General features: G+C 49.0%; 1 protein-coding gene and 1 long non-coding RNA gene across 6 annotated transcripts in view; one reads left to right on the top strand and one right to left on the bottom strand.

Moving 5' to 3' along the window:
* The window catches only part of LOC139056127 (uncharacterized), a 66,488-nt gene extending 48,965 nt beyond the window's left edge, over positions 1 to 17,523 (bottom strand). The window contains exons 1-3 of one of the 3 annotated variants that reach the window (XR_011512172.1): positions 17,331 to 17,505; positions 6,869 to 7,030; positions 5,906 to 6,387 (exon numbers count right to left, since the gene is read on the bottom strand). This is a non-coding gene — a long non-coding RNA (uncharacterized lncRNA). Of the gene's footprint in view, positions 1 to 5,905; positions 6,388 to 6,868; positions 7,031 to 17,330 lie in introns of those variants that run through there. The other 2 variants (XR_011512173.1, XR_011512174.1) reach the window with 2 other exon arrangements.
* The window catches only part of LOC139056122 (mucin-2-like), a 268,904-nt gene that overhangs the window by 171,467 nt on the left and 72,224 nt on the right, over positions 1 to 25,213 (top strand). For all 3 annotated transcript variants that reach the window (XM_070534016.1, XM_070534017.1, XM_070534018.1), the window contains exons 2-3: positions 21,295 to 21,345; positions 25,078 to 25,158. In XM_070534016.1, coding sequence (XP_070390117.1) covers positions 21,295 to 21,345; positions 25,078 to 25,158 — 132 coding nt within the window. The remainder of the gene's footprint in view (positions 1 to 21,294; positions 21,346 to 25,077; positions 25,159 to 25,213) is intronic.

Raw genomic sequence — 25,213 nt, forward strand, 5'->3', positions numbered from 1 at the left:
AAAATTTAATTCTAGGGTTTTACGTGCAAAATAACGATCTGATTATAAGGTACGCCGCGTAGTGGGGAAATCCGGACTAATTTTGACCACCTGTGGTTTCTTTAACGTGTGCATAATGCGCAGTGCACGAGTTCTTTTCTTTTGTTTCTGTTCCGCCACGTCCGGAGTGCGGCCGATAAGGCCGCGTATCGAACCTGAGACCTCGCGCTCATCAACGCAACGCCATAGCCACTTGAGTGCCAATACAGGTCACGTTTCATAATGCTCAACGGAAATTCGTGCGTCCTACTGCCGCCGCTCCGTTGCGACAGATTTCTTCTGCTCTTTACCCAGCTCACAGACCACGGAAAATGCAAGAATGATTTAAATAAATAAATAAATAAATAAATAAATAAATAAATAAATAAATTGAAGCATAATGTGGCCTGAAAGAAGCTTGGCATTCTTCGAGGTTATGAAAAAGTTGAAATTGCGTAAGCAGGCACAACTAGCCATTCGCGCGTATTTTATTTATTTATTTATTTACAGTTATGTATTTCCTTGTTTATGTTCGCCTCATAGCGCAATAAACAAAATGTGTCTCGATGATACATTCGGTATTGCATTGTTGCCCGAAATCCGCAAGGGTCAAATACATATATTTTGCCTTTATATGCTTTATTTTTATTTATTCACAGTCACTTTTTACTGTAGTAAAGTCGACGCTATTGATTGCAAGTGCACACGTTCGCTTCCGATGTCTGCCGGTTGCCGCCAGTAAAACCAAGGAAATAATGTAAGCAGGCTTCTCCTTACAAGGGCTCGTATTGCGGAGAAGCCAGCTTTGACAAATATTTGTTTGGGAGACAATTTTCACGTAGACAGCTCCAAACAGTTGTGAATATGCACTTCTATAAACATCAAAGCAAAAAAATTCAAGTGGCGAGAGAGGGTCTGTGGACTGTGGAGATACCACGTCACTGTGGTGACTGCTACTGGAACCACGTGGTTACGGTCCAACGTACTTACATATCTCCAGATATCTTTCTAGCCTGCGTCTAAATGTTTCATAGCGTGTGGTACAGCATCTGGGAAATAGCACTATGATCTCTCGCAACCTCTCTCGTAAGAACATCCGAAACCAACAAGATACGGCAGAATTTCCTGTCCAAAACGTAAGCTATACTTCCGAAGTTACGGAGAAATTTTTTTTCTTCAAGAAAGGCAGTGCAGACAGCGCCAAAAGTTGGACAGCGCAAGAAGCGACAACACTTCTGAAACGTCACAAAATTTGAAACATCGACACCTCGCCGGATAAAACGTTATCAGCTGGCTCAAACTTCAGACATTTGGCTCCCGAAATGCGTCGCATTGGCGGAGTGAAAATACCACGCCTATGTTGTCATAGCTGAACATCCATATTCCCCTTTTATGTTTTTTTTTCAGTAGCTTAATAGACATGCAAAAACACGTTTGTGGATGAATCAGTAGGTTCTGGAGGATCAATGATAGCTATACATCGTTTCCATTAGCTCCGTTAGAGACGGGTGTACCAACCGTGTTCCTCTACACGGAGTTTGAGCGCATCAATTTTCATACGTAACGCAAGAACACGAAACATCAAGTTGACGATCTATCCTGCACCTCCATCACGTGCATCTTGTCGCTGCGCCTCTCGGCAAGCACCTATTCCTCCGCCTTTCGAAATGAAGGATGGGTTAAGTCCTTCGGGGAATGCTGTCGTTATAACCACGCGTTCACTGATATTCATCTTTCTTCAGAGCAAACACGCTTGCTTCGTTCTCTCTTTGTTTAAGGATTTTGACACCTAATCTATGAAAGTCGAAAGGACGAAATAATAAAGAAAAAGAAAAAAAAGGAATGATGAAAAAGTAAGAGCAACGGCTGCGATACGCGTCGCCAAGTTTGCGTCTTATACGCCAGCAGCGTCTATGCAGCCCGCTTTTCAGTCCCTCGGCCAAGATCTTTCATTCATCTTCGCTCTAAGAAAACTTTAAAGTACGGAAAATATTTTTGTTCTCGCATAAAAGTGGAAACATCGTGCGCCGTTACACACTACATGACAAAACAGAATGCGACAGAACATTTTTTTTTCTTTTTCTTTCATTTCTCTCTGTGTGTGTTCTTTGCAAGGCAGCGCTGTGCGCAGAAAGCGTGAGAGATAAAAGTGAAGTTGTTGAAGTCGAGCTTCTACGCTGCTACCTGCGCACTCATTTCCCTGGAGACTCGGTCGCTCGGGGTCCTCACGAGCGCTACATTTTCGTTCTTCTTGTTCTTCTCCGTTTTCCTTTCTTTCTTCTTTTTTTGCTGCTGCTAAAGTTGATTGAAATCTACGAAATTTTATATTGCGCAACGAGGCGCCTCCCATGAAGCCTTGGAAGATAACCTAGTCGGCGAATCGTCCTCAGAGACGAAGGTATAGAAGGAACTTTCCTCGTTTTAAACACGTGGACGAGGCGCTGAAAGGAAGAATCTAGCACGGCGAAAAAGGAAAGGACGAAAGAAAAAGGCACCTAAATACAAGGGAATAGAAACGGCAACAAAATGTCGCGAATCCTAGAGGACGATCCGATACGGTATTCAAATTTCGGCAGCCAAACCGAAAAATATTCGGAACGTTCTTGGAACGTGTATAGCGCGATCCAGTTTCGCGAGTAAGACATTGCGTCCACCGCGCACTCGGAATATGCCGCGTCTCGAGTCCGTCGCGCCGAATAATGCTCGCGACATAGACGCCAAACAACGTGCAAAAAGAAAAAAAAAGACACCACGTCCGTAGTCTTCTTTCTGTTCTTTTTTCTTTTGTTTGGTTATCGTGCGCGTTACTTGCGGCGTATAACATCCTTGTGTGGTAATCGTGTGTATATACAGAAGTACGTAGGTACTTCCACGTCGAAATACTGACTCCCCCTCCCTTTTTTTTTCTTTCATCGACGATATTTCTCGCGGTTTGCGTGCTTTCCATTTCGCCCGCAGTGTGCTGCATATGCCCTTCGGTGCGGTCCAGCCTTCGCACTCGACTCCCGAAATGCGTTCGCTCGTCGTCTAACGTAACCGAAACCGAAGCGATGCCTCGCGTCGAATCCATGCAAGAGAGAAGCGCCTGCTCTTAATCACTGCCTCCGCCGCCGGCGACGACGACGTCAAAGACGACGCGCACAATGGAAACTCTATTTCGGCAAAGACGGGTGGCACGAACGCGACTGAACCACAGGCCACAAAGCAGGCAGAGCGAAAGGCACACCTCCTTTGCATAACAAAAAAGCCCCATCCACCCACGCACTCACACAAAGAAAGAAAGAAAGAAAGAAAGAAAGAAAGAAAGAAAGAAAGAAAGAAAGGAAAAGGAAGAAGCGGCAAAAGGTACCCATGGTGATTCTAAACGAAGAGCGGAGACTTTTCATGCCGGTGCAGCATACAGAAAGGATACGGTAGGCAGATGGAAAACGGCGATTTTCTGGAAGGTTAAAAAAGAAAGGTTCAGCGCTGCGTAATATAGATGGCACTGGTGCGTTGGCGAAGAACTCGACGAGCATTCCTGTACGCCCACTTCATTCATCCGGGCCCTCCATTGCGGCTGAACGTTCTTCAGCATGGGTTGGCTAAGAATGGGGCCGCATTCACAAAGCTGCGCGTGATCGGCTCGTAGTGCCATGCGTTCGTTTACGAGCTACGTGCATTGTTTAAAGTTAATTTCGTCTTTAAACTGTGCTTAAAGCAGTGTGGGGGACGCTTGTCAATGACAGCTTTGTACTCTTCTTTTCTTCTCTATGTATATATATATTTCCTTACACGCTTGCGCGTGCGCGTACGTGGCTTCGCACGGTGTGGACCTGGAATTGCGTAACCGAGTAATCCGCGACAATGCTTTAATGTCTCTTATATTTCTGTTCGTCAATGGATAAAAAGTCTGCCAACAGTTGTCGCAACAATTATTTAGTGTGTTGTAATTACCATGAACTATTCACATGGCATGAGCTGCCAATGCGGAGTTTAGATAGTTATGTCATTAGACGTTGATACAGTCATTACCTAGCACGCTGACATATTTGATGGCAGAGGAAAAAGACTGCAGGGCAAGGGTTAAGTAGTCTGCGAGATGCCTACGGACTGGACGTCCAATGAGCTTTTTCGTTATGAGAAAAATGACAGGCAGGCCAGGGATCGTTCTCCCATGTGAATCACCTAGTGAAATCGAACCTCAAATTATCTGACTACTAAGGCCTAGGTATGTATAGCTCCCGTATCACTGCACGGATCTCGCGAGACACAAACGCAGCAGACGAGAGAGACGAAGTGGGAAATAAAAACGGGTGAAAGGACTCGCTCGAGAGCAAGAAGAAAAGAAAATGGAGGGGAGCGTACGCGTCGTTTCGTATTTGAATGCAACCCGCGGAATATGGCCGTGGCGGGGCCAGACTCTGCGACGCCGACGAAAGTCGTCTGCGCCTCCCTCTTTGCAAAGCAGACGGCTTTCACACGCCCGTCTCTTTCTCAGCTTGCGAGAGGGGAACGCCAGCGCCATTCTCTCCTCCTTCCCCGCCAACCTTGCAGCTTCGTCCCGCCTTTTGTGCGCATCCGCGTACGCATTGGAATGCGGCGTGTCGGCAACTCTCGCTTTCGTACGACTCCGCGCATATAAAAAAAAAAGAAAAGAAGAAAAAGAAAGTAGGAGGCGCGAATGTAGAGACAAGATCGAGATAAAGATGGGAAAAAAAATAACAGAAGGAAGGAAGCCACTGGGCTGAAGAAGAACACGGACGCGAAATCTCCGAGAGCGAATAGATGCAGGACCACAGGGAACACGGAGGCCTCCCCTCGCTCCACTCCACATCATTCTCTATTCATCCTTTCTCATTTCATTTTGTTGTTGTTGTTTTTTTCATCACTCAGGACAAATTTCCTCCCGCCCGTTGCAATGGATACCAATCGGAAGTGACTGCGGGGAATTGCGAAAGGACGCCCCGACTTCGAGAGTGCCTACACTCTCCTCGGAAACCGCTGAGCGAAGAGCGAATTCACGGGCTCACATACGGCACCGAGTCGGGGCCGCTGGGCCGCGCGTTTCTATGCGTCCGGCAGGAGATGGTTCGCAGTAATGGGCAGTTGTCGCCGAAACCACAAAAGCTTGGCGAGTAACAGCGCAGTCTGAGCGGCTCGATGGTCTCCATCGTTGATGGCTGTGAGTGGAGTTGCAACAGCTGCTCACGACAACGCGCGAATCATGTGAAAAAGCATGCAAACCAGACAACGCTGACAAGCACACTATGCCGTTTGACAAAGGAAAGAGAGCGGGACAATTGAAGCTCTTTCATCGGCGGACAATGTCGGTCTCTCCGTATCTCTGTATCTGCTTGTGCGTCCGTGCGTGTGTGCATACGCGTAGGTGTGCGCGTATGCATGCGTGTTTGAGGACGTTGCTGCTTATGCTGCCTTCTTCTGGATTGAAAGATGCTAAGCAACTGTTTAGATAGCGTCCCCAAGCATCTTTAGCTATCTCAAAGCTCAAACTCTCTTGTACGCCTTTTTGCGATATTTTGTACTCTCCGTGCGTTCTTTTGTACGCCTGACTGATACTGTCCCCTAATATCGGGGCCCCAATTCCTATAATTCCATTTTGTTTAGTATAACGTTGGATGGTCAAACATAACACAGCGTGGGGAAAAAAAAGTCGATCAACTTTGTCTAATGTGAAATAAAAAGAAATGTAGCAGGCCAGCGGACGGTATTTTTATTCACTCTCATGAGAAAAAAATAGCGAAGCGATGGCAAGAGGGCGATGAAAAAGGTACACAATGTACACTTTGCAACGGGGTTGGAGGGGAGGGGGGGGGGAGGAGTTAGCAAGCTTATTAGGAACAAGAGCGACCAGTTGTTGAAGTAGGTAGCGTCCTCGTGTTTATTAGTATACACACTTACACTGCGCGCGCATCGTCGAGGGGCTCTCAGCAGGGGCCCTCAGTCGGGACCTGGGTTACTCTAGTAGGGACCGTTGTTGCGCGGCCTCTGGCGGGAACGCCGTACACCATTTAGAGGATGTCGGGCAGAGAGAGCATCGTATGTTTTGCTTTCTTCCCCACCGTTCACAACCATGTTCTCCTTTGTTCCGGAGCCGCCGCTCTGGATGCCTCCCGACGTCTGGATCGCTAATTGAGTCCCGGCGTCCCTCGGCATACATCCTCCACAAAGGCTCTACGTACAAGCGCGCTTGGCACAGGGACAGCGTCGGTGTCGTTATTTGCCCGGCGCACGGTCGCAGTTCGTTAGCCCAAGCGGTAACTAACGTGCTTCTCCGTGTGAGCGAATGTTGTCTGGGTACCTGCGCACCCGTTCCAATACAGACCAGTTCCGTGCAGTGTTGTCCGAAGCTTTGCGACGGCTTGGCCGCTGGAAAGAGACGACGCGACGAACCGCTGCACCACTTTTCTGATATGCGCTAAGTGCAGTTTCCCCCTCTATTTCTGCTTCGGGAGAGCTCGCGAAATTTGCGAATTTTCGTGATTCCGCGCGCGTTTTACTTTTGCGTGAGGATGAGCCGACGGTGAAGGAAATATCCGTGGAATGTGGCTCTGCTCCATAAAACTCTTAAAACACCGCGCGTGCGCTGGGCGCATTTTATGGCGTTGTACGGAATTAAATTCCAACAATGCATGTACAACGCCGAATGCAGACGTTCGCGATGCATCTTCGTGTGGTAAGGTTTTGAATGTGCGCAGCCTAGAACATGACATGTAAATGTTAGGAGGAAGCCAGTGTTTGGGTTTCCGGTTTCGCGGTCGATACGTGCATACTACAAACCCTATGGCAGAAACCGCCTCTTACCCTCCGCTCCAAAGCCAGCTGCACGCACTAGATAAAGTGAACTCACTCGCCACGTGTAGGAGTCCTCCTTCCTCTCGCTGAACACGCCATCCGTATTATCCGACCTTGTTTTTAGTGCTAGGTATTGACAGCACGAAAGAACTTCTCGCGTGACACGGTGCCAGACGTGACTTGTATCCGTCGTCCCAAGCATACTTAATATGCGTCCCTGCAAGGAAAACAGAACTTTACCAGGGTGGCGCCGAGAAATGCATTAGGGGTTACCGCAGTGGTCTCTGCATGTTATCGAGCGGAAATGTCCATAAGCGTACGCAAAAAAGAAAGTACCGTACTAAAAAAAAAAAACTACGTACGCAAAAAAAGAGCACTAGACACAGGGCCCGCAAACGTATTCAGCGAGCATATTTTGTCTTCGACACGACTTTCCCCTTGGCTGGGTAAACTTTGTGGAGCTGTTTATAGCGCGCTCAGCGACGCTAACACTCGCAAAATGCACACGTACGTACTTTTGCATTCAGTCATCCATTCTCATTATCTCTTCGTCTCCCCACTGTTGCTTCGCCACATAGCTTTCTCTTTTCCTGCCCTCAAATGCTTTATCCTCAATCTCTCATTGAACAGCCTGGTTGCGTCCTCCTCATCCTCCTCCCGTAGGGTGCACTCAACCGCTCAGCTCAAAAGCTATGCGCGAGAGCCGAACGACGCAGTCATGCGGCGCTGTCGCGCTTGCCCGCAGGCGATCGAGACAATCCTTGCGCGAACGCGTAAAGTAAATACTTAGAAACAAAAATTACATTACAGTAGCCCTTAGATGAGCAACGGGTGTTTTCGTACGAGCGTCTTGAATATGCATATATCTTCGCACGCTCTCTTTTTGTTTGCCAGTATATGCACCTAAACGTTTGTAGTAGGAAGTTTATTTCTTTCTTCCCACGAAAACTAAGAGGCGATAGCAGTAAAAAAGAAAGAAAGAACGGCGTCACTTGAACTGGCTTCGGCGCTTACTCTGTAAAGCAATTTATGCCCCTAAAAGTGGATAAGAGTGTAAATCGGTCCATGATTCACACTATTACACCCTTCTTGGGTGTAATGGTGTGAACTACAGACCGATTTACAGCTTTATTCGCTTTTAAGGACTTACATTGCAGTGTTTTACGCATAGTTGGTCTTGTAAAAGCAACAGACAAGTAAATAAATGGAGGTGAACAACATATCGCCGCAATATCATTCACAAAGTAAATAAACAAAAAGAAAATGCACCAAATGAAATAAAAATCTGCAATCCACAATACAGCAAGGCAACAATAAATGACTATTCTACCTATACAGCATAACACAACCGAAAAAGTATATAGCTAATAGATATCTTCGTTAAGAGCAACGCAAGGGAAATGCATATAAAACGTGCAAGCAGGAATAATAAAGAAGCAAGACAGGTATGAAGCGCTCACGATGGGCGCTACCAATGCAGTAAACAAAGAGCGCGAGATGGAACTGTCAGGGGGGGACATCGGCCACAAGCGACGGCGACCGAAAGCGAACGGGCCAGCGAAGACAGCGAGAAGACGTTTCGCTGAGTCAGGCTTAGAAAGCGAGAACGGAAGACCACTGCGATGTGAGATGCGCCTTTCGCTCTCTCTCTCTCTCCTCGCCGTCTCGGCCTGTCGGTGACGCGTGTCCGAAAAGTGCCGCTGGGCGCGAGGTAGCCACTTTCCCTCGCCGGTTCACCGATGCCGATCGAGGCCTCGTTCATTAAGGCCTACAGCATCGAATTTCCCACGCGTCGCTTCTGCAGCGTGTGTATAGGACTGTGAATTGGGAAAGCGTGAGGGAGGCGACGAGAGCGAGTTTCTTTCCCGCAGAGGTCCGGAAATCGGAACGCACGCAAGCACGACGGTCGTCTACCTCTTTATTCAATCTCTCGTAAAAGATAACATATAAGAACGCATAAAAAATAGGAAGGCGAGAGAGCTCCCCCTCCAGTGCAGCCACAACAGACTTGAAGCCAATTGGCGCATTATAGGGGATGAAGGGTTACGGAAACTTAGAGGTTAACTTAGTAGTGTGGTCTGTAAACTTTGCATTTTTCGCCGTGGACGATCTCGCGCACGGCACGGCGGTGGGCGTTATAGCGTCCACGCTCAACGCCATCGCCCACGATGACGTCGCGCTGCCGAGAGCGAGGTCGCGGGTTCGGTTATTCCTGGCAGTGGCGGCCGCATTCCGATGGAGGCGAAATGCAAGAACGCTCGTCTACCGTGCTTCGGGTGTACGTTATGGAGCCGCTGCTGGTAAAAAAGTTAATCCGAAGCCATCCACCACGGCGTCCCTCATAACCTAGTACCGTTTACCGAGTTTAGGGACAGTAAGCCCCATAATTTGTAATGGACGATCTCACGGCGTCACTATTTGACAGTACAATATTCGATGGGGACCGAAACGTGGGACGGTGGTGCGTGTCTCATGGTGATTCGTGCTCGCGATTTGCCGCTGTGCGTGTTCACGCGTGTATTCACGCGCGTGTGGACATTCCGTTCAAATGAAACTGCTGACAGCGCTGCGCATGTTCTGTATGCGAAACAGCAAGCGTTTGGCTATATAGTTGCGTCACTTCGTCGCCCCAGACGGCGCGCCCCGAGGTACGTATAGACGCTTTAGTTACTTTCGTGCGGGACACTGGTCCCAGCGAAATATACTGCGATCAGATTTGGAAGCGTCGGGCCACGCACGTATACTGAGATTGGGGTGTGTCGTCGTTGTCGTCGTCATTCGTGCGTGGAGTATATGTGACGCGTTAGCCAAGCTGCCAGGCAAACCTCTCCAGATTTTATTACGGAACGTGGGACACTCTTCCTCTCCTCTCTTCATTCTCTCCCCCGTCTCTGCCTCTCCTGAAAGGCGCATTTACCGCGAGTGAGACACACACAAAATAGAAGAAGGCACATGGACGGCCTCCCGTTACGCGTCGTCTGTGTGTCTTCCATTTTGCGTGCGTCTTATTTGCAGCAAATATGTCTTTTAGCGTTTACATACTAGCCCTAGATTCGGTTCTCTAGAAGTCCGCCCCTCCCTTTCGTCCCAGCGTGATGTAGCGTAGCCGTGCTCCACTGATCCTTGTTCGCGCAAAACTAGCTATACCTTTATATGAAGCCGATATAAAGTCGAGTCGAGACGAGCCTGTAACCGGTCGTCGGGTTCGCGTAAACGCTAACGTGTCGGGCCGAGCGATTTCGAGCGTTGAGGTGAGTCCGGTCAATCCACCTTAAGAGGGTTGACTGACTCGCCGAGCCCGATTGGGCAAGATGCGTGTAAACGCGATCGGGTATACGACTGGGTATAAGCTCGACTTACGACACGACGCCCTGGCGTCGGGTTCCCATAAACGGAGCTGCATACTTTCTCGTTCTCTCTATACGCGAGGAACTGCAGCGTCGACGAAACGTAGTTCTACTGAGTGGCGTAAAACTATTCTCGGTCTTACGATGATGTTTAAAATAAGGGTATACCAAGAGGAGTCACGAGTCCTTTGACGGAGTCATGTTTGCGAGAGAACGCCTTCTAGCAGCTGGTTAAAGCACTAGGTAGGGCACGGTTTGCTTAAATGTCTAGTCACAGACGATCGAACTCGGGACACAATCGACGGGCTTACAAAAAACTGCGGCAAAAAGGTGGGACGTCGTTCAGGGCTCTTGCCTTATCCATTTTGGTTCACGCTCCTGTGAAGTGATCGACACTACACAACAATCTATAACAATAAGAAAGATACTAATAAATGATCATTTACCGCTAGGAATTAAGCAGGTGAAGCACTACATCATCATTACAATCGCAGCGAAGAAATATCAAATGCAACTGAACCAAATCGTGAAAACAATTCGCTCTTATTGTTGTCCTTACGTACCTGCCGCCCGTACTCCATTGATCCTAATCTGCGTCGTTACTCGCCCTGCTGTCGGCGCATTGAGAGGGTTTCGACCAGTTTACAGCTAAGCTCGACTTCGGTAACGGGGAAGCAGAACGCGAGTATAACGGAGAATAATCGACGGCACTACCGCACAGAGCTTCTTCTCGCGCTAAATACAGGCTCATACGTCTCAAATCACGATGTTCCGGCATACGTTTCAGCTATGCCCCTGAGAGGGGGGGTATATGACGCGGGTCGCGCTACAAACCGGTAGCGCAAGGTATGAGAAGATGAGCATTTCAAGACAAGCTGGCCGATCTTTTTAATGAGACTCGTCAATGCACTTATTTTTTTTTCTCATCGCCATTAGAGGTAGAACAATCCGCAGCACAGAGAACGGAGCAACCCGTTCTATCGGGGTTCGTATTAATTGCGCCTTCATTTCTTTCAAGCTCGCCTCCTCGCGGGTGATATCGTACCGCCGCATCGTTTCGAATCAGGAGTAGCGGGTGAACCGTGAAATAAGGCGGCTACGCAGTCGCCCGCAGGAATAATTTACCGCCCAAGCGGGCTAGACCGCCCTGCGGCCTATGGCTACGATTTGCGGAAGCGCGAAACGTTGAGTTGTTGGACCCATTCTGGAGTCGAACAATAAATAATGTAAAATGAAGCAGGGGCTACAGGGAGATTTAGAGGCCGGCTATTTTCGAACTGAGCGCTGCGGGCGAGCCCGCGATTCTGGCTGAAGCCGAAAAGAAAGAAAGAAAGAAAGAAAGAAAGAAAGAAAGAAAGAAAGAAAGAAAGAAAGAAAGAAGGAGAAAAGAAAGAAAGAGAGACCTCGGAGTGTTGTGCGTTTGACAGCAACTGTTCTGCGCAGGTAAACCTCTGAGAAATATTCGACGTGCAGCGCGCATTTCAAGACATCAAACCAAGCTAACGCTTGCCTCGAGCTATTTCGTCTCCTTCAGCGGGGTGACCGGTCTTTCCAGTCTTTCCACGCACGGTACACAAAGAGAGTCACGAACAAAAAGAAGGGGGACAAAAACCGCGTGGTGGACAAGCCGTCCTAACGTCCAGATCGAAGAAATCTTAAATCAAAGTTAAATCTTCAAAAAAAAAAAACAGTGCAGACCGCCATTTTCAAGCACGCCTCTGACTTACGAAATAAGACGAAAGAAATAGTCTGGCGCACGCTTCCTTTCTTCTTCTCTGTGTTTTCTTTTCCTTTTAGCGCGGCGTGTGCCTCAAGACAAAGCTGCACACAAGCGCAGAAAGGTCAGACGACAAAGCAGCGCTCTTTCGAAATTCGCGTGCCCGCTCCTCGCGCAGCAAATGCTCGGGCCCTGGGCGCGTAATGGCGCGAGCGCCGAGGGGAAGCGCGCGCGCATTCAGAATTTCGCGCAAGCCGCAGGAGGAGTTAAGGCACGGGGCCGAGACGGGGGCCAGCCAGCCTCATTAGGTTCCCTTAATAGGGGGTACGACGACGCTCGTCCTTTTGTCAGAGTGCCGCAGAGACAAGTCCCGTTCAGCGCCTGACAAAAGGGAGAGGGGGAAGGGGGGGGGGGGGGAGGGAAGACACGCCGCCATCTCCGAGCGCTGAACACACACGCCGAGAACTTCAGCGGACCACCACGGTTGCGAGCACGTAAGCAAAACGGCCGAGCAGCCGGAGCAACTCTCTCGCGCTCTGGGTAATGTTCGAGGTGTCCCCCTTCTCCTCCTCCCTAGAAAAAAAAAAAAAAGGAAGCCTCCCTCCTTCAGCCGCCTGTCCTCCACAGCGAAAACTTTCAGTACACGCTCCGAATTCTAAGAGACGGCCCCAATCAGTTTCGATCAAAGAGCTCGCCTGGCTCGTCTGAACCTCGCGGGACAAGTGATTGTCTGGCTGACCTCATTTGTCTCTTCTCTTCATTACTGCCCGTGCACGCGAGCGTCTTGTTGGGACAAAGCGTACATCGAACAACATGTGCGAAATCAAACTTAAAAAAAAAGAGAGAACAAGACGAAGAAGTCGCGTTTGTAAAACGTTTGTTCTTGCTCTGAGAATGGCCGTGTGATTCGAATAATTGAAAAGAGAAAAAGCAAGATCGGGAAGGCATTCTATTTCGCCATCACTTCGTCACGAATTGCATTAATTGAACGCTTCGCCAGATTTAAAACAACGTCTCTTTCTTTTTTCATTTTTTTTTCAGCAACTAGAGCAAAACTTCGGGGCAAAAAAGCCGTGATACTGCCGCGAAATTTAGTCACCGCGAATGTTCGCTGTTCTCTTGGTTCACGAAATGTTAGCGTTTTACGGAATTCTACATAGGCTGTCAACGCGAGCATGTATACTATAACGACCGGCCGCCGAATGCTCCAAAAAGGATCGACGTTCATACATATGAGGTAGTCAATCAAGCGGCCGTCTTAGAAATCTGCAAATGTCTCTTGCGGTAGCACCTCCATCGCTCGCGTGTGTGTGGCATGACTACCACTGATAAGTTCGTCTCGTCTTTCATTGCTTCCTATCTGCACCACGGAAACGCGGTGAAATTCGCGTAACACGTATCCACCGAAAGTCATTCATCACAAAGCTTTGTTTACATAGTCTCATATATAAAGATACTATGCATGTGTGGCTATAAAGCCCGCAGAATCTCTGCGCATGGTATTGTCCTCTCCGTCAAATATCAACTACCGAACTTTCGTATTAGACAATAGACAGTTTTAGTTACACGTACCTAGAGGCTTTGCGTACGTAGAGCTTCTACGTGTCAGCAGTGCGCATGCGTAAAACGTAGCGGGCGCGCGCGCGTCTCACGGACGTACGTGAGATTCAATTCTTTGCGTGCGTTTCTTGCGCACGTAGACAGCTTCGCGTGGGAGTTCCGCAAGATCACGAACACGCGATAGCGGGCCGCGCGCGCGCAGGCGGCTTGCATCGAAACACGGCGACAGGATTGAATTGGCTACCGCCGTGTTCACATTTCCCGATAGATGTAGCTACGGGGTCCCTCTTGGCGTGCGTCGCGTACGTGTAGCTAAAAGCGTTTCCGATGGCGTGCACGTAAGGTACGTAGGCTTTTCACGTTTGCGTACGTGAAGCCTCTACGTTCGTGTAACTAAAACTGTCTAATATAGGCGTGTATGCGGTGTTAGCAGAGATTAAAGTAACAATGCTAGACGAAAAGCCGGGTTCCGTGTCGTGCGGCAGCCGAGGGCTGCTCGATTCCGTTTTCCGCGTTTCACGCGCCACGGCGTTTGCCGAGGTCATCGCTTGTCCGTGACCAACGCGCGAGGACCTCCTTCCAGGGCCGGCGCCTTTCGCGCTCGTCAAGGCAGCGGTCGAGGCAGCACGGCCACTACCGTTCTCGACTCCCGCGCGTTCGCTTTCCGAGGCTCGGAGAGAAAATGCGTGACAGGCTCGCTGTCTGACGCAAATCGTAAGGTCCTCCGTAGCGCGTTTTCCGCGGTTTAGCCCAGACCGCGTGCGTTTTAGAATGCGACGCTCTCGTCGCCGGCTACGGTTGGGTAGAGTAACCAGGCGACAGACCGATTAAACGGAAGGCGAGGAAGAAGCGCTGACTGCGAATCACACCTTAAATCGCAAAATGCAATATCTAACTATGCCAGAAGGGACAGAGGAGGAGAGATTTCAGGAAGCAAAACTTGCCTACCAATCACACAAGCGAAGGAAGAAAGAGAGAGAGAAAAAAACGAAAAGAGAAAGGTTAATCAAGGACGTGCCCGGTTGGCTACCCTACACTTGGGGAGGGGTAAAGGGAAATGATAAAAGAAAGACAGAAGAAAATTAATTAAGAGTCAGTCATTCACAGGGTCAGTTGCAGAAGAGTGTTCACTGTCACAAGCGCTCGTATGTTGTCCAGTAGCCTTCGATAAGGTCAGAACGGCTTTTGTGGCATTTGGCATGCAAGAATGCATAGGCCATGGTCCCAGGATCTTTGCCTCCGAGGGCACTCTATTATCTAATGGGCAGAGTTCAGCGTGGAGAGCACGTCGATGAGCGTCAAAGGATGGGCGATGAGACAGAAGGTGCTCTAGAGTCTCATCGCACCCGCACAAATTGCACGTAGCACTGTTGGCTATCCCTATTAGGAACGAATAGGAACTTGTAAATGCGACGCCCTACCACACGCTACACAGAGAAGTTGTTTTGCGGCGCGAGAGTCCAGATGGCAGGCGAAGCCGCAAGTTTGGGTCGAGATGGTGCGAGCGTGAGTTGGTTAAACCAGTTGAATTTCATCGTAGTAGTGTGATTTGCCGAGCCAGCGATTGAAGTTGCCGCGCAGCATCCGTTCTTGACAGTGATTTAGGTACCCGCTGATGTTTTTGATGAGCCGAGACAGCAGCTTCATCTGCACTGTCGTTTCCGACAGTTCTGCAGCGGCTTGGGAACCGTTGAAATACAATGCCGGGCTGTTTCTCGAGCATAAGCGACAGCAACGCGATATCCAATTGGAGTGTGCGGTGACACCGACTGTGTGCTTCCAATTTCCAAGAAAATCGCGCTTGCATCGCGTTTATAACTGTCCATAAATTGCCGCCCAATTCTTGCTTTGTATTTTGCATGTTTGTTTGCTTTCTTTTTTTCCCCTTTCCTCGCTCTTCCGGTTCCTTTACATTCGTTGCCGTATGAGGTACAATGTTTGGTAACAGTCCACGTTTGTCCCGTTCACCGCATTGAAACGCACCAACCGGTCCAAGCTATAGCAGTATTCTGCCGCTGGCTTAACTCAGTCCTTACTAGCGGAATCGGCGTTTGAAGTAGTTTGTTTTGTCGTTTTGTGTTTATTCAGTACCATGAGGAGGAGAGTAACCTACTGGCTGCTCACTTAATTGTGACCTAATATCTATAGCACTGTCAGTTCCCATGGTTCTCCTCAAAATAAGGAGAATCAGCGTGGTTGTATTTGTTGGCAAGCGCTGTCGGGCTTCTTGATCTCCTGGGCAAAGTCGCTCGAAGAAATGAGTTTTACATTTAGTACGCGAGCTCACTTAGGTGCGGATGCTGTACAACGACACCAGCCGCCAAAATTGCCAAGTAGGAGAACGACATTTTTTATTATGATTATTATTATTATGGTGATGTAGCCCTCGAGCACCGTAAAGTGTCACGGTGGCCCAAGCACACGATAAAGTATTTACCACTGGTTTATACATTTTATCCGCCCAGAGCACACACGACAGCGATGACAGCGTAGCGAAAAGTATGCGGTAAGCAATGGCGAGCAAAATAGTCCTTGGTTAGGTTCGACTGCCGGCTTCAAGCAAGCGCATGTGCGTAGAAGCAGATTGAAGATCTATAATGGTGGCTTTGGGACCATGTAAAAGGGCTCACTTGTCGATACTTCGTTCTTTCTTCTCACATTAAAAAAATTATTATTATTCGTTTTCTTTCTGGCTGGCGTACACCGCAGCAGGTTGTTTTCTCAACGACTCCCAGGACGGCGCGGTTGCAACGAAATGAACAGAACCTAAACAAACAAAAAAATTTCGTTACAAAGAATGCGGCCCCAGGCGCAATATCTCGACGAACAGCGACCTACCCTAGAGCACTCAAATTGCTCCGAAAAAGAGAACCGGGGGGGAGGGGGTTACAACGTTCGTCTGAGGTTCTACCCCGAGGGCTCGAAATCCGGCGCGTTAATATTCTCATTGCGATGCGCGTGTACGCCTGGGCTGTGACCGCGGGAAAACGCGGAACGTACGTGACCAGTGCCCAACGAGCCCTGCGGGCCGCGCCGGCAAATGTAGCCTCCCCTCGGCCGGCCGCCAAGCGGGCCTAACGAGGCATCAAGTCCGCCACGAAGGCTAAGTAGAAAAACGAAAGAACGGTATACGGTGCCTGAGCGCCGCTAAAGGAACGGAACGGCTGGGCAGAGCTCGAAGCTTGGGTGGGCGTGCGTTCGAAGGGGAGGAGGGGGAGCGAATGAGGATGAGATCGTTGTATCGAAAGACACTTTCGTCCCTCGGCATCAAAATATGCGCAGGAACGACCGACGCGGGTAACAAGGCGTGTCCGCAATAGCGAACTAAAAGCGCGCCCAAGGGCATCGCACTGCCACCTGACGTTGAAGAAAGAAAGAAAGAAAGAAAGAAAGAAAGAAAGAAAGAAAGAAAGAAAGAAAGAAAGAATGGAATGAAGTAAGGAAGAGAAGCACTTAATATTGCCGTAGGCGATGTCTAGTTAGTGTGCGTATGGCTGCACTGAACACATTAGCTTTCTAGGAAAAAAACTAGAGAAACAAGGATAAGAGCGGGTCTGCTGTTTTCTTTTACGCGTCTGCTGTTTTTATTTTAGGGACGCAAGCGCTTGTTGAGAAGAGGCGTAGATTTGCCCCACCTCTGTGTTGGACAGAAAAAAAAAAACAACCTTGACAGTATCTAAAACAGCGTATGGCAAACGCGCGAAGGCAAAGAAAAAGAGAAGGATGTACGAAGCTGCGCCCGGCGAAGAGAAAACACGTGACAATGAGAAGAAAACAGAGAACCATATAGCCACAAACGAAGAGCGGATTATACGAAAACCAGAGCAACACCCCCCCCCCTTTTCTGCCGCAAAAAAGAGCAGAAAGAAAAAACATAAGAACGGCGTCCTTACGCAGCGTCTTCGTTGCATCCCGGCTTGCGGTGTCCGACAGACGCGCGGCAGCTGTTCGCGACGGCCTCACCTTACGTCGCGGCGCGCGTTAAAAAACCGCTGATTTCGCGCGCCGCTGATGCCACGCTGGCAGGCTGGCGTCTGCAGAAGCCACGGAAGCGAGAGTAAAGGCGTCCGCCAGAGGGAGGCCTTGCGCGTTGTTGTCGTCGTCGTCGTCGCCGCGCTTATCTGTCTTCTCGCTTCTTCTCGTTTGCTCTCCTTTCATGAGCACCGGGCAAAACAGTGTCTGAGTTCTGCGGTCGGGGAGAAAGGCCACTCTGTGCGACAGTTTTCGCCGACTAAGCTATTTTTCCAGAGTCGTTATGAAGTGCGGGTAGCGTGACAGGCAAGGACGAAAGGAAAGTAAGTGCAAGAACTTTTACACACACACACGCAAACGCACACGCGCACGCGCAGGCACACACACGCGCGCGCACACACACACACACACACGCGCGCGCACACATACACACACACACACACACGCACACACACACACGCACACACACACACACACACACACACACACACACACGCACGCACGCACGCACACAGACTAAGAGAGCAAAAAAGAAAAAGAAACAGATGGGGACAACGACAAGCAGACACGAAAAACCTACCTCCAAATGAGTTTAATTAGCTCTATGTATATATGCGGCTCATTAAGAACAATGAAGGCGCATAGCTGACATCCTTTATGTCGAGCAATATGTGTATTCTTCTAGCCATGACCACATCCGAGTTATGCTAATTCTTCATCAGCCATTTGAATGCATAAGACATCACAGAGCATGCTCGCGTTAGTATATCTGGTTTTTTTTTTCGACATAGAGTAAAGGCAAATGGACCACCCCTCAATGCAAATGTCAGCAAGAAAAAGAAATTAATACTGAGAAGGCGATAAAATAGAGAATAAAACACCCACATACGCAACTAGATTCGGTCTGCACCAACTAGCCTAAATGTCAACATTGCTACAGAATATTTCCCGAGTCCATTGATACGATATTCCTTTGCTCTTTCACCATTACTGCTTATTAGTGCTTGCCTTTGTTATTTTCATTTTTATCATGACTGGCGCAGAACGTGTGACGCTCGCCATACCCGACCATGTCATGCAGCTTTTCACGTCTTTTCAAGTATTTCTTTTTCTTCTTCTGATCAGCAGGTGATCGTGCTTCGTTCCACTGTCCGCACACAGACACAAAATATGGTTCTCGTATATATATAAAGTACCATGTTCTAGTACCGCGTTAGTACTGTATACCTGAGCGGTACCCTTTCCCGAAAAAAGAAGCTACGGATTGCCCGGGTCTCGTCGGAGCGTGAGGCAGACACGTGACACGACTTCCCACCGAGGCACAACGCCTTCGCACCACATTAGCGCCATTTTTCGGTCCTTCCGCGCGGCCGTCTCACGTGGGGGTCCGCGCGCAACGCACTTTAACCGAGAAGCACGTTTCGGACATCTTGAGCTGTGCTCACGACCGACTTGGAGCAGACCAATCCGTTTGTTGGCGACGTGGAGTAGACCAAGTCGCTATTTCGAGCCGAGCTTTCTGTGTGCACCGCCCTACGCAAGGTGTTCCGAGCATGGAAATAATGGCGATGACAGCAAGCGAGTAAGGCGGTGTGGCTGGGAACGAGTCAACTTTGCGCTACTATGGAGTCGGCGCACTCAACGGTGAGAAAATGTTCGCGTCGACGACGCAAAGTTGGGAAGATGGAAGCGACCGCTAGGATCAAGATGATCATGTCCGGTATGCGCGTTGCAACACTCAATGGGCACGAACATGACGGCTGGGCTCTAGCGGTCTGGCCTCTCACTAATCCTCTACCAGTATTAATAAGACTTACGTGAGTACAGACCGCCATTTTCCCGCTTAATCTGCAATTTCAACCTATTTGCACTACAAAGAACCGTCCCAATGATCGCACTATAAATGCGCCTCAGAGTTGGCACCTCTTGCTACAACCTGTATTTGGACCATGGACCAGGGCTTCCTGTGCGTCCCGTCCCGTGCGTCGAGAGCACTTTTAACTGTGTCCGTGAGATTCTAGTCTCAACGATATACCTTGAGTCTGTATGTTGCGTTGTGATTGCACATGTATATGAAGTGTGGTATGTGCTGTACGTATCATCTGTATTAGGGCTTTCAGAAAGAATCAAAGAAAATAAACAAGAAAGCACGACAACGGTTTACCGACGAGCATCTCCGCAGACACGGGCAACAAAAGTTGGAGAGTGTGTGTGGAGAGGCGTCTCGCGTCGAACTCTGGGGAAAATTCAAACAGTCGATTTCGTAGCGAGCCGTTTATCTCGGCGCACAACCAACTTGAAGTCTTTGACGCGAAAAATGCGCGAGCCACACACACGAAAAAAAAAAAAGAGGAAGCTTAAGCTTCGTCTTTAAGAATGGAAAGCGATTGCATTCAAATATCCCTGACTGCTTCTCACGCTTCCCGACAAATGGAGCGTATGTAAGCGTAATGTTTACCGGGAAACGCAGGCCGCGAACGCTATGCACGAAGGCGGGCTGTCTGGTAGAAACGCGGCCTCTTGCATGGGCCGCGACGCGGCGGAGGTGAGCGCAATCTGGAAGTGTTTCAAGGAAGCGGGCGCGCCGCTCCGTGGACTCCCGCGATATTTACGTGCCGGCGTGCGCAAATGGTGGACGCCGTCTTCGGTGTATATATTGTAGAAACGCTGGAAAAAAGGTTTGAGTTTTCGCGTAACAGAATTACGTTCTCTCGTATTTTCAAATTACAATCCGGGAGCTATCATGTCTGTAGGTTGTGTGTGAGTGTAGCTTACATTTTTTGCACGTATTTTAGCTGAGAAATTCAATTAGTTCAGTCGATTCCTTGCGTCACATGGAAAGTCTGGGTATGTGTGGTTTGAAAATATTTTTGCTCAAACGCAGGACGCCGACGCCGGATTTCCTGCGACACGGGCTTCTTAACACTAGCGCGTTAAAACGATTACTCTTCTTACGATGGGCGGTCGTGGCGTTCGCCTATACACGCCGTATACGCTTGGTGCTCTCCTCTCGTTCCGGGCTTATCGCTTAACCAACGGTGCTCCATGCCTAACCCGAACAATGCGCAGGCGTACGGGGCACCGCAAGTTCGAAGACGCACATTTAGAAGATATACTCGATAATCTCGTAATAACAATAACGGGAGCACGGTGGGGGTTAACGCTCGTTCATTAATCTCATTTTTAATTGACCAGCCCCATTGTCTACTCGGGCTCACGCGCACTCCGGTCGGTCTCTGGAGAACGCCAGCGCTAAACTCGGCGAGCGTAAAAAGAAAGAGAGAGAAAAAAAAACTAAGAATTCGGCGGATCCCACGCTTATATGGAAATCGGTGTTCAGCGAGGCTTTCTTCGATGCTCGTGCAGACGTTAAAGTAAGCGCGACCCAAAAGTAACGCTAACGACGCAAACGCTCGACACGCGGTATGCGCGCAGTTGCACACGTCCCAGCGGCCCGTGCAAGTTGTCTGTTACGGCGCGTACACTCCCAGTGGCCCAAGTTGTTAACTACACTCGGCAAGACAGCGCCCGGAAAGTGGGAGGCAGGAGCAACAAAGACTCGCCTTAAAAGAAAACAACGATATATGAATCTCTCCGCGTTTCTGGCGCCACTCGAGGCCCCCCGACGCCCCACTTGAAGTATTCAGAGAGGAGAAGATGCTGCGCTCGTGTAACGTTAGGGCACCGGCGCCTTGCCCCGTGGCTACCTCATTAACTCTTCTAAATTACCGTCCCAGATGGAACGACTGTTTTTTCTTTTGTTGTTTCGCGCCCGATTTCAGAGCGCACTGAAAGAAACGTGCGCGGAGTTGCAACTCGCCTCTTCTTCGTCGGTGTGTGTGTGTGCTCGTTCTTTACCGCTCTTTCTTTCTTTTTTTCGTGCAGGTCCGCTGGGAGACGCCACTGCGAGTCGACGCCATGCACCTCGTTCGAACGGTGAGTGGAGTTGGCACGCCTGGGGGGTTCTTTATCAGAGAGACAGGAAAAGAAAATTAGTTAGCGATTGGGCCTGTTCTCGTATGCCTCCATCCTCCCCCCTCCTCCCCCCTAGCCCCCTCCTTTTATTCTTGCTGCTGTTGTTGCTGCTGCTACTACTTGTATTATTTATTTATTTATTTATTTACTTATTTGTATATTAACGTACGTACGCATTATTCAAGCAAGCGCATAAATAGAAGTTAGGTGGCGACTTGGACTCCGAAATCCGGCGGCGCGCGCTGCGTGTGCCGCCCGATTTCGGAGGCTATGGTGGGGGCGCATTAAGGAATTCCTACAAAAAATTATTACCTAGGGGGCAATCGGGTCCTGCCATATGGTTCCGCTACTTTGAGAAAAATGGGTTCTACATGGATTTGCCTTTCCTTTCTTTTTGTGCGTTCTTGTGGTTTGAGACGCTATTGTAGCTGTATTTATTACGCTTTATATTTCTAAATTTCCAAAGAATCTTCTTTTTTTTCTAGACGGCTGAAGCAAACTAGTCTCCTCGCACTGTGCTTAACCATTGCAAATTGTTGCCTTTATAACGCGATATTTCATTTGAATTTGATGGATCTTCAACCGAACCGAAGCAGTCTGAAGCCAGAAGGACAAAATTTGGACAAAAATTACCCATCATTACCGTCCTGGCTAAATCGCAAAGATTTCAGCTCACGTACACCCTATGACACTAGGTCTCTTTGTAGCAAATCTTATAGGAAACTCTATGCGTCGGTTAACCAGAGACAGAGTCCACTGAAAATTGAACATTCAGTAAAAGATACAAAACGCGCCGTGGTTGCTCAGTGGCCATGGTGTTGGGCTGCTGAGCACGAGGTCGCGGGATCTAATCTCGGTCACGGTGGCCGCATTACGATGGGGCCAAATGCGAAAACACCCGTGTACTTAGATTTCGGGGAGCATTCAAGAACCCCAGGTGGCCGAAATTTGAGGATTCCTCCACTACGGCGTGCCTCATAACCATAAAGTGGTTTTGGCGCGTAAAACCCTATAATTTAATTTTAAAAGGTACAAAAATCGTTGTGCACACTGTTCGCTGGACTGCATTCACCCCAGGGTGAACTTACACCAGCGTAAAGCGGTGTCTGTCTTGGGTGACGCTATGCCCCCGGATAACCATGCAGACATCTTTTCTCATATATTTAACCTCCCTGCCTTCTGCTTTTCTCTTCCTCCTCCCTCCTCCTCTCATATAAAGCAGGGCCCTCCTCGGACAAAACATAATGAGCGGTTTAGCAAGGGAGAAGCAGGGGTCGATTCTGGACACAGTGGAGACGCGCAAACCAACTACGTTTGACGCCGCGAACCAGCTGTTTTAGTACGCGAAGAAAACATTTCGCGGTCACGCCGACGCGTATAGGCGCAGCAATCGGTCGCAATCACCGCTCGTGCCAGCGATCGACGTGGATGGATTTCGTATTTTCTGTCGTTTAGGAAAGTAAATATTTCTTGCAAATAAAAAAGAAACAAGTAAATGCTAGGAAGTAAGCTTTCGAGTGCAGCAACCGCCGGGACGAGGTGGTGGAGGGGAGGGGGTTGCGAGCTACCATTTTAAGGGGGTACTAATACCTCACTTAATTTCTGTTTTCTGAAGTACTTTTTGCAATGCCAAAGTGAAAGAAAAAGAGCGATTGCGCCGTGGCCTATGGTTTACCGGACAAAACGTGAGAAATTCACTCACGCCAGTGACAGCTGACATTGAGAAGCAAGCGGTTCTACAGACAAAGCTTGAAAAAAAAAGGAAGCGCCGCATTAACATTAAGTGTCGCGTACCGCTGAAGCGAAATGCCTGCGTCATTTACCGCAAGTCGCAGCTATCACGCGACCCTTTTTTTTTTTAATTTACAACTAGACTTTCACAGTGCTGTTTGCTTTTACCTTGTTTTGAAACTAGCCGAACTTTTATTTATTTATTTATTTATTTATTTATTTATTTATTTACCCTCAGGGCCTATGGGGTGTTACAAAGGTTCAAAAAGAACAGAATCTGAAGTTACGGATGAAATAAAAAAAAACAAAGAAAAACAACGCACATACATACAGAAAGCACATAGTGCAGGGCTTAAAAGAAAAAAAAAACTCTGCTGTCATGGCTGTCACTACGCATGCACTTCCTGCACTACAGCCTCGCGGACTATTTAAACTCTCGTTGACCTCAATAGGTATGCGAGTAAAACAAAAATCAGAGCCGCGGTTTGAAAACGACGCGTGACAGCACTTGATTTCTATAGTCAGCTAAAAAGCGCCCGCGTCGCACCGGTGTCACGTTCGGTTTTGCGTGTGGATTGACTAGCGCTAACATACGAGAACTGATTCTTATCGCTTTCGCAGCGCGTCGACTAATCTTCGAGTTTGCGACGAGTAACCCGGTGAATAGTTTGACAAACGCGAGATGCCCGTCTGCCGTCGACGTATAGATGAGTTGAACATTAACAATGACCCTTAGTTAAACACAGTGTAGCGCAGATTAGTACTCGGAGCTTGTGTTTCCGCGGTCCCGCTTCATGTGATTTGGCTGAAAATTTATGATCCCACATACTGGGGGGGGGGGGGGGGGGGAGGTATTCTGTAAGAGTCCACCCAGTAGACTGTCCATTTCGGTTACTACTGATTGGCTGATTGGGTGCAGCTGTGCGAGTGAGGAGGAGACGAGCGGCCCTAGCCAATCAGCAGCGGTCGGAATGGACAGTCCACTAAGTGTACTCTTACAGAATACCCCCACCCCGCCCTGTACAACTTTTTAGCATGCGTCGCAGATGTAGCACCTCTTATTTTAATTAAATGAGCACAAAATTTTTTTTCGATTTGCGATAGCATAAACCGCGGTAAGCGAAGCTACACAGCTGAGATGCTGCCTCCCGAAAGACGCATCACGTGACCCAATCTAACAAGAACGGCGCAGTGTTACCTGCTGGCGCTCTGAAGGTTGCGCTATCTCTTCAGGTTCCAGTGACTTTAGGTAGAGCCTTTCATACGGAGGCACTTGGTGCACGCAGCCAGTAGTACGTCCTAGAAACAGCCTGGAGCTACTGTCTACGACGTTCTTCCCCCGTGTTCGCACTGGTCAAATTTGCCGCTGGGTGAACGCATTCCACCAGGCGTGCCCAGTAATAGCCAGAGTAACTGAAAGTACAAAACCTAAGGCGCGCACTAACGCGGAAATGAAGACGAGGCAAATGCCCTCCCCAAACAGCTGTAGTGCTTCCTGCTCAAGTTCGTTCTCTTTCTTTCTTATCTGTTAATCCTCTCCTCTCACCCCCCCCCCCCCCCCCCCAAGTATAGGGCAGCCAAACGGGCACGTCCTTGGTAAACCTCTTACCCGCCGTGGTTGCTCAGCGGCTATGATGTTGAGCTTCTGAGCACGAGGTCGCGAGGTCGAATCCCCGCCACGGCGGCCGCATTTCGATGGGGGCGAAAACACACGTGTACTTAAATTTAGGTGCACGTTAAATATCCCCAGGTGGTCGAATTTCCGGAGTCCTCCACCACGGCGTGCCTCATAATCGGAAAGTGGTTTTGGCACGTAAAACCCCATATCTTTTTTTTTTGTTAAGCTCGCCACCTTTCCCCTTTTGTTTCTCTCTTTCTCCCAGTTGTCACTTTATTGCATGTATTAGAGGGATGACGTTGTTCTTATCGTTGTTCTCCCTTCGAATCGACTTGTTTGCAAAGCCGGAGGTCACATGGGATTCCGGACACAACGGTCGGGAGCGCTGGACGAGAAGCCTCACGTGGTGCACCCTACGTCGCAAGGTGCGTCATCGCTTTTTTTTGTTTCTGCCTGTGCCTGGAGTTGACGGAATCAATC

The sequence above is a fragment of the Dermacentor albipictus genome, chromosome 2, assembly GCF_038994185.2.
Source record: "Dermacentor albipictus isolate Rhodes 1998 colony chromosome 2, USDA_Dalb.pri_finalv2, whole genome shotgun sequence".
NCBI lineage: Eukaryota > Metazoa > Arthropoda > Arachnida > Ixodida > Ixodidae > Dermacentor > Dermacentor albipictus.